The sequence below is a fragment of the Thunnus thynnus genome, chromosome 5, assembly GCF_963924715.1.
Source record: "Thunnus thynnus chromosome 5, fThuThy2.1, whole genome shotgun sequence".
Classification (NCBI taxonomy): Eukaryota; Metazoa; Chordata; class Actinopteri; order Scombriformes; family Scombridae; genus Thunnus; species Thunnus thynnus.
Window position 1 is genome coordinate 15086641 of NC_089521.1, and position 9731 is coordinate 15096371.

The following is a 9731-nucleotide window of genomic DNA, read 5'->3' on the forward strand; positions in this document are numbered from 1 at the left end:
TCATAATCATATAATAGCAAAACAGAACAAAAGTGCGGGGACACTTCAAAATCACAAGCACTCATAAATAAAGATCAAAAGAACAAATACTTTACAAAAACAAAAAATGAAGTTATTAGAAATACAAACGCATATGATCACTGACTGAAACAAAATAAAAAAGCATATTATTTCTGAGTGCATGAAATCAAAATGATGCATGTGTTGGTTGCCTTTCTAGTCACATATACAGTCATTATAGGGAGCTGAAAATGGCATTAACCTCTACCAAAAACTGTATGAAATTTTATTTATGAAAATGTAACTTCCTGAAGAAGCACAGAAGTTTAACAGCATCATCAAAAAACTATTTCTTTCACCAGCCTAATGAAAGCATTAAAATAAGTAGAGAAAATATTTATTCAGAAGGGGGGACATAATAAATAAGTGTTTCAAATTTTCTTAATCTTCTCACTAACAATGTTTTTCATATACTGGATTGATAATGGACAGACTAATACTGAGACACACACACACCTGTAAAATTTTAAGAGACTACAAGACAAATGGAAAATAAAATGTGTGCAGCAGTTTTGCACCTGTGAAAGACACTTCAGAAAAGAAAGAGACTCTGCACATCCAGAAAACTCACAAAATTACTTTTATTAAGGGACAAGTAAAAAAAGTACATGATGTATAAAAAATACAAAACCGCTTTGTCTAACTTGTAAGCGAAGTAAATGCATAGCAACAGTACATGCAAGTCTAGAGTTTACTATTCTGTAACATTTTTAAGCTACAGGCTAAAGAGGAAAAAGTACAGTTTGGTTGCAATCTATCAGTCGTTTCAGTCTACATGATACAGATCCAAAGTGATGGCAGAAAATAAGTTAGGTTGCACACAACTCAAATGATGAGTAAATAAATACTTAACAACACTTCACAAATATTGACAACCAGTAATTCAACGCAATGTTAAACAAATCTTGCATGAGAATTACATTTGATTTCTGATGTACAAAAACCATACTACGTATAAGCTTAAGATGAAAAGAGTAGTATTACACTTCTAAGCGAGGGGATGCAGTGATACAAATAAATATGAAATAAATAAATAATGAAACCCATATAGGAGCCATATGGCTCACCCAACCCCTTATGTACATAACACACCCACTGCTCCCAACTACAACATCACGTGTATGAAATTTCATATTAGTGTTCTTTTTAGAATACCATAAACATACATACAAATGACCTCGGACAAGCACAAGTGTCCATAGAAAACCTGCATTGATTTGACATTGGGTGAATTTCAATGTGCTTTGGCTTTCACTTGATAAATAAAGTAATATTAGGCTATATATCACAACACATTTGTGGTATATAAGAGGCAATGGCATAGAATTTCAACTTGTATAAAGTTTTTTTTTACCATATACTGACCCGGGAATGACGGAAATCACTGATATTGATATTGCTGAATGACTATAGACCGATTGTGTGTTTTGCTGTCGTATTGTGTGGTATTATTATGCAAAGACACTTTTTCCATTTTTTTTTTTTACATATAAAAATAAGTTAAAACTTCAGAGAAATGGATCCAAAAAAATAAAAGTAAGATTTACAGTTTATATAAGGCCATGCAATTTAGTATACTCATGCATCAGATCGTTAGGTCTTTTGGATGAGTGGGCTTGCCATTCATGCAAAAATGCACTATGTGTTGCTGAGGCCACGATAAATATAGCAACTGTCCCTTTTTGTTCCTTAATACCAATCCAGAATTAACACTAGCACTGTCTGTAACACATAATTAAGGCTGGTGTATTTGCTGTTGAAGCTGTGAATAGGCTTTATTCAAAGGGGGACCCACATATTTGCACACAGAGACACTAATCCAGTCTACAAACACAAACTCTCTGATAGGAGTGGATGTCAATGTGAACAGACACAAACACAAGGGCTACTGTACAGATCTGTGCTCTGTCAATATAAAGTGTCATTCATTCCAAAACAACATAACCACCATTTCAAAAAAAGAGATAACTACTCTCAACAGAAGGAAGCAAAACTAATCCTGCAATATTAGTCGTCTTGACATATATGCTTACAAAATATCCGGATATTTGAGAAAATGGGTTAAACTGTATTTTTGAAATGTTGAGTAATGAGTTTCAAGTAGCACCTTTTTCTGTAACAAGTGGATCTATTGCGTTTTGGAATAAAATCGGTTACATGTACCAGCAAACTAGAGCTCCAGCATTTTACCTAAAGTAGATCAAAAACACTACAGATGATGGTCCATCGTCAGGATGGTGAGAATATTAAATATAAAAAAAGAGACAAAGTGGAAACACAACAGTTCATAAGTTACTGTTTCAACATAATAAACATACCTCCAACAATATAACGGAGAAGACCGAAGGATTCGCAGCTGCTTTATGGTTGAAGGCCATCTGAGGCAACTTCTTTCTGTAAGTGCTCAAGAAAAAAAAAACAGCACCCCGAGATTTCTTCACAGATGTGTGCAAGGCGGCGGGGGGAGGGGGAGGGGGGGCGTTGTTTGACTTTACCACCCTTCTTCTGCCCCCACCCCACTCCTGGTTGAAGGTGTTGTCACGGTAACACATAGCTGAGCAGGCTCTGCATTTTGCACACAAGCTGGTGTTTCCTTCACTTCCTCTTCAGTCAGAGAATTCATCCTGCTGACTTCCACACCCACCTGGCCCTCGTCTACCTCCACCTCTTCCTCCTCATCTTCCTCCTCCTCATCCTCTTCCTCCTCGTGCTGCTGCTGTTGCTGCTGCTGCCGTTGTTTGTTACGACAGCACGGTTTGAACAAATGAGGGTCGATGAGCACCTCCCCAAAGCGCCCCTTGTAGATTATTCCACAGCACACCTTTTGCCTACACAAAACATGAAACGATGTATTTATTCAAGCATATTATAGAGCAACAAATTAAAGGCCTATATATGTGTACATTTATAGGCCTTGTACACAACATTACTACATTACAATGCAATGATAGCGTAACTGTGACAAATACTGAATGTCAAAGTGACTATTGTCTGATGCACACTTATTATACAGGTGTGTAGAAAAATGAAGTCATGCAGAAGTGTTGTAGTGCACTACCAAACACTCCAGCACACTGAGAGCTGTCATATTTGTTGAAGACTTTCTGTCACAGACATTCACCAGCAGGGTGAAAAATTAACTTTTTTGTCCACCAGCCAAATGTCTAGTGACTGTTCAAAATTTACAAGCCACTCAATAGAATACTATTGGGGGTTTTTTTGGCTGACGAGTGAGGCAAATCTACCAGCCACTTGCATATTTTACCTTTTATATTTGGTTGTTGGCTGGTGCTAATTTTGTGCCGCGTTCACCAGGCATTAAAAGTGCCTGAAATTTAATTCTTTAACTCTTACAAATACAAAATTGCTGTGATGGATTGCCTATCTCAAGCTTCATACTCGAGTTTAAATTCTCTACAGACTTTGTACATAAATACACAAATGTTTTTTTATGAATGAAAACTATTAATCTGATATATATCTGGAAGGCAGGAAAATGCATAAAAAAAACTTTTTAAAAAAGTAAACAATATATTGAGAAAGTCTCAAACTGGTCTTTTAAAGAGGGTGAGCAATCCTTATAATTTTCAATAGTATCAGACCAAAAGCATAAAGATGGAAGATTCCTGGTTTGACTATAATTTTCATCCCTACTTCAAAGATTTATATTTACTAGTGGTAAAAAATTATGAGGTCTACATGCAAATTATGTAATTTAACGTTGCCACTGTCTTTATTCAACTGCTGTGACAGACATCATATCTGTTTCAAGCTTTTGCACCAAAAGTTTATAAAACTGAATGCACAACATTAACACTAAAATGGACTTCTTACCTTTTCTTTACATTTTGAGCATCTGGAATTGTACCAATGTTTATGTTGATTTGTGTGTAATATAGGGTCAAAAACAAGATTTAAATTAGCACTTATTAGGGTTGTTGCAGACCTGAGACAGAGTCTGTGCTTCACTGTCTGTCTTACCTCTTCCAGTAGGTGAGGTCCAGGAAGGAGAAAACAGGGGAGCGGCTGGATCCAGGGCTGAGCTCCGAGTCTGAACCGTCGTCTGAAAGGTTGCTGTAGCTGGGAGACTGAGCGGGAGACGCACTGGAGGTGGTGCTGTGGGCATCTGAATCTGGTGAGCAGAACGAAGCATGAAAAGTGGAGATTAGGTGCTGCATGTGGTGTGACTTTGAGGGGTCTGCACGGGGAATGTGTGTGACAAAAAGACTTCCTTCAAACAAGTCTGACTTTAAAGTTACAAATCAAATGCCAAAACTCAGAGCTCACTGTTTCTTTTCAGCTCTTTCTGCAGCCTGCTGATCTGGCTTGGCCGCGCTTTCTTGGAGATGGATTTTATCTTCTTCGGCCTTGAAGTTATCTTTAGGCTGGGACCACCTCTGGCATCCACCACCTATATGGAAGAGAGGGCATGTTACCACTTTAAATTATTTTTCCACATTTTTTTTTATCAGATAGTTCAGGAACAATATCATTACTGTGGTCCAGACTCACATGATTCCAGTTCTTCTTGGTTCCCACAGGTAGTTTCTTCCACCGCTTCACCAGGAGCACACAAGCGTTGCAGATTTCTCCAGATCGTGTTTCACTCAATCTACAAGACAATTACAGTTAGTTTGTGAGGAAATGACAGTGGAAGAAAGTTGATATCCATAAAGGTATCTAGACTTTAGAGCTGGATCTCTCACCAAACCCCACGTGTCTAAGCTGTGTCTCTTACCCGAAACAGCTCCTGAAGTCTTTCTCATACCGCTTGCTGTCCGTGAAACGAGAGCTTGACGACTTTGCGCGGCAGATGCAGCAGCCGTCCAAACTCCTGTACATTTTCGGCTTATGAAAGCCAAACATCTGCGTGCAAAACAGAAGTCACATGTGAATATCTCAGGCTCTAATCAGTGTGCATCGTGTGTTAACTGCAGTACCTCCCTGCAGCACTAGATTACTGGTTCATATGAGAGGCAGTATTTTATTGAACCGTTTCAGATGAGCAAAATGTGAATTAAACATGAAATCGGGTGCTTTGCCACGATCAGAGAAGTAAAAACATCCAGTGAAAGCGATTTTTTTGGAGCATCTCTCCGCTCTGGCCCACATGGAGGAAGTAGGTCAACAGTCAGACAGCGTGTCAGACAGATCATGTCAGCATGCTGCGCTCACAGGATGCACGCTTCAATTTGGCAGCTCAAAATATTAGCACGCACTTACTCCCAGCCTCCAGGCTACAGAGGATATTAGGTTATCTGTTGTGGTTAAACTATAAAATATAAACCGGTGTTGCCAGAGAAATGCAGAAAAATATGGTTGTATCGGGGATGATTCACTCGAAATGCAATAAGCCGACTGTGCAGAGGAATTATGATTTATGTTGCTAGGGAGAAATTTAATCTCCACAGCACATGTAGACCTGAACTGCGGCAAAACTGCGAGCCGCGCCCCCCAGACTGTTTTTTTTTTCCGTTTGCCATCATTCCTCAGGGTCTTCTGACAGTGCGGTGCCACAGAGAGCAGGCAGAGAGTAGGAAAACTCATAGACCACTCACTCTGATAGTTATATCAGATATCATTTAAGGTTGGGAAATATGACAGCCACAGAACTGTCTCCTTAAGTCTGAAGATATCAGTTGACATATGAAAAATTCACGAGAAATTGTCTAGTTGATGTTCAGCACAACGGACTGGATGAGAACAAAAACCGGAACTCATTTTCAGCAGTGAGAAATCCAACTTTATTTTAGCATAAAAATGTGAAACTATGTGTGACTATGTTACTATTTCCTAAAGTAGCTTCATAATTCTGTATTACATCACTATGATCCAAATCTGTAAAACAGAATGATAAACTACAAGTCCAGCCCAACAGATGTTAATGAACAACATTTAAAAGGTCTCAATGTTGCCTATATTATTTACTGCTGTAGAAAGTTTAGCAATTTGCAAATAAAGCCACTGACCTTCGACTATAACATAGAGGTTGAATTTATATACAACTTTATTTAAACAGTGAAGGGCTTCACTGATATAAAATATCTAACAGAGCAGCAGCACAAAGAACACAGACCAGGTTAAAAGACATAAGTGACTAAAATGGGTAAAATATAAAGAAAATCTATGATCTGCAGAACAGATGTGATCAGAAGAATGAAATGGACAAAATAGCTGCAGTGTGATTTTTCTTAAATTATTATTATTATTATATAAAAATCAGTGTCTACAAATTGTGATGATATGAAGAACTCTTAATACATCTATGCTCACAAGTCTGACTATATATCCGCCTCTGAGTGCCTCATCTGTAAGCAGCAGACGATCTCTGCAGCAGAATACAGTACGTGACGCAACTCAACATGGCAACACACTTCAAAGGCGGAGGCAGTGTGGGGAAGGGGGTGTGATGCGATTTTCCGCAAAAACTGCTTTATTCCATGGAAACTGCAAAAATCACCCCAAAAGCAGTAAGGACCTGTCCATATAACATTTCACATTTTAAAAATAAAAGAAGACACCGAGAAATGCACTTGTTTTTATCGAGAGAAAAGTGCAAGTCGCCAATTTCACCGCCCACTCCGGCGAGGAAGCATGGCATGCCACACGACCTGCTTCATGCGCACCCATTTTATGATGACCGTCCTCTGCTCGACGATGCCCGACTTTCCTCCCATACATTAACTTTATGGAGTCAGATAAACTACGGCAAAGCAATTTCAAAAGCAAAAATACCTCCCGTTCATTTTTTAGTGAAAGCTGCTTTCAGATAATCGTGTAATTTGATCTTTACTCTTTGTTATTCCAGAGCCGCGTCACTGCAACAGTCCACCTACAACTGCATGTGCACGAAGTTCAAAGCGGCGGCTTAGTGAAAGTCGGTGTTTTCTACTGTTTTCCTCGCACTAAACAAGCTTGTTCACCCAGCTCGAGTTTCACAGGGTGTTCATAAATAGTTGGTGTTTTGCGGTAGCTGTTTTGTTGACAGCAGCGCCCGCGTGCTGAGACGCATCTCTCGTCCGGGTGGGCGTGAGAGGCTCAACTTGGCTTATTTAGCAGGCGCAGATGTGCAGTAACTAGACTGCAGCTGCTATACAGCCACAACGTGGACGTTACTCTGCTTTTTAGAAGAGTGTGTTTCCCACCGTAGCGACCACAATAACCGACTTAAGTCAAATTTCGGGACCGATAAAAGGAGTGCAGCCAGACGCACGGAACCAGCCAACAACAACAACAGCCATTACATGCTCGCCGTGCTTGCACATGAAGCCCGTGCTGACACTATTTAATGCATCTTCAGCTTTATCTTGCATTCCCCCAGCTTTGCTCGGTCACTTTAACTGTTTATAAGGTAACCGACACATAAGGCGGACCACCCAGTTAGTCTTACCGCAGGCCTAAAAAAAGAGCAATTGTTCTAAGACAACTCGGAGCTTGTTTTAAATTACACGTCTGAAAACACAGCGTAGACTCCAAACCCCCCTCAAAGCTGCAAAGACCCAACAAAACGCATAGAAACCAGATGCATCCGTTACCTTGTTGCAAGTTGCGTGAAGTTGATACAAAGTAATATTCCGTATGCGGCGTCGTTACGATGTGACTATTATCAAAATCAGCCCGCATCAGTAACCCGCTCTTCTCTTGTTGATGTCTGCGCTTGTGGACGGGACTGGATAGTTGTGGACACAGTGCGCATGCTCCGTATCCACACCTCCATTTCGGAGTAGAGCAGAAGGCTTTTTTCTTTTTCTTCAATCAAGGCATTTACATAAACGACGTGTGACGTCCCCGTGCGTCTGCGCTCTGCTGGCCTTATAAGGACGGGAACATTGCGCGGGAACAGGGGGCTCGGCCCCGGTTGCCATGGCACATTGGAGAATGTAAGCAAAGGGGCGGGGCCTGTCGTTTTACTACACAGCGCCAGATGGCCCGTCTGGAGGCCGACGGTTTTTAGGGGGCTCGGCGTCTAGCAGGGAGATGCGCTTTGTTGATCTCAATTGCGTGACATCGGACCAGATTAGTTGTAAATAAAAGGTAGGAGAAACATGGTCTCCACCCAGCGGTCATCTTGGATCAAACAACCACTGTTTTTTTTCTTTTCAGATCAGTAGCAAAACAGTCACCCTACCGTCACTGCTGTCCATGTTGTTGTCACTAGCAAAATCTGGGAAATCTTAACGTAAGCCCGGTGGATAACCCGAGTTATTACATGGTTATTATGGGGCCTTAAATTGTAGATTGGTGATCAAAGTAAACAGATGTAGCTCTCTACTGTAATCTAGAACAACAGTTCAGATACTCTCATTACTCTCTCCTTCTTAGTACCATACACACAAGCACAGTAATGTAATCAAGACAAAAATGACAAAATCATTGGCTTCACAAAGGTGGATTTTACTTCAGGTTTAACGAATTTGATCACATTTCACTTTACATGTGCTCATATTGGGTCATCCTGTGTAGGAGGCTGTTTTCACATGTTGTACTGGCTGTGATGCCAAAACCACCACCAATAGTGCCAGCACCCTCAGACTGATCTTTCCTGAGGTTTCTTCCATTTTTTACCCTTTAAAGGGTTTTGTTTTGTTATTTTTCTTTAAGGGAGTTTTTTTTTTATTGGAACTGAGGGTCTAATAACAGAGGATGTTGCATTGCTGTACAGATTGTACAGCACCCTGAGGCAAATTTGTGGGTTGTGATATTGGGCTATAAAAATAAAATGGACTTGACTTGATCTAAGGAGCTTCTGTTAGAGAGCACTGCAAAACAGTTTATAGTAGCTCAAGTTTGCATTTAGAAAAAAACTATAAGAGTCAAATTCTTTGTAAATATCAAATGCAATAAGTCTTAATTTTGAAACTGACAAAACTGACAGTTTCTGTTCATATGCAAACATATCTGATTGTTTCAGACATCACAGATCTTAGGCAAATAGCACAAAAAACAATACCAACACATGTCAGTTATGTCAATATTAACTTTAATCTTTGACAACACATTTCATAAATAACATAATTCATTATTGCTTTCTCTAATCTGTATTTAAATGATAATAGAGGCTTGGTCATTGTGGGTTACATAGTGCTTGCAGGACAGTGCAGGAGACAGCGTTTTCATAATTCAACTGTTAAATCAAATGCGACAACATAATACCTAGCGGTTTTAAGAACCTGTGCGCTATTCATTGTCTCGATTTTGCAAAGACAATTGAACAGTTTAGAAACAAACAGCATGACTATTATCTACATAATCAGTAAAGTGTGCCCATAATGGAATCTATTGTTTTATACAGACACAAACAGGATGCCTTTATACAGAAAATATGCCACAAATTCATTACACCATAATAACAAATGGGCACGATTCTATCAAAGATCTAATGAAGCAAAAATATTTACAAGAGAGAAGGAAAAAAAAGCTTTCTGACAAAGTGACAAAGACTATTTGAACTGACACAACTGGGACACCAATTTGGCTTCAGTGTTTCACCCACTGAGGATTTCATGAGCACAACTCTGTTCAGTATGTGACCCCAAACTGAATTAAACAATGAGAAACAGGCCAGGCGTTACACAGTATAACATGAGCATAATAAGATAACAGATTAATTATAATATAGACTGGGAACATTATTTTATAGTATAATTACTAAGATATCCAATCAATAAAGT

At 39.4% G+C, this 9731-nt stretch overlaps 1 protein-coding gene across 1 annotated transcript; it reads right to left on the reverse strand.

Moving 5' to 3' along the window:
• Nucleotides 1-617: 617 nt before the first annotated feature.
• Nucleotides 618-8946, reverse strand: LOC137182898 (SIN3-HDAC complex-associated factor-like). The gene is made up of 6 exons (XM_067589478.1): nt 7596-8946; nt 4799-4926; nt 4573-4672; nt 4348-4471; nt 4042-4192; nt 618-2888 (listed from the first exon to the last, which is right to left on the reverse strand). Exons 2-6 carry the CDS (start codon nt 4924-4926, stop codon nt 2552-2554), a joined length of 840 nt encoding a protein of 279 aa, XP_067445579.1. The 5' UTR covers nt 7596-8946; the 3' UTR covers nt 618-2551.
• Between the last annotated feature and the right edge of the window lie 785 nt (nt 8947-9731).

Excerpts from the sequence above, each read along its gene's own strand:
- LOC137182898 (XM_067589478.1), bottom strand. The coding sequence starts at position 4,926 with ATGTTTGGCTTTCATAAGCCGAAAATGTACAGGAGTTTGGACGGCTGC. Across the intron at positions 4,673-4,798 it reads GACTTCAGGAGCTGTTTCGG|ATTGAGTGAAACACGATCTG; the intron begins GTAAGAGACACA and ends ATTGTCTTGTAG. Across the intron at positions 4,472-4,572 it reads CCAAGAAGAACTGGAATCAT|GTGGTGGATGCCAGAGGTGG; the intron begins GTGAGTCTGGAC and ends TCTTCCATATAG.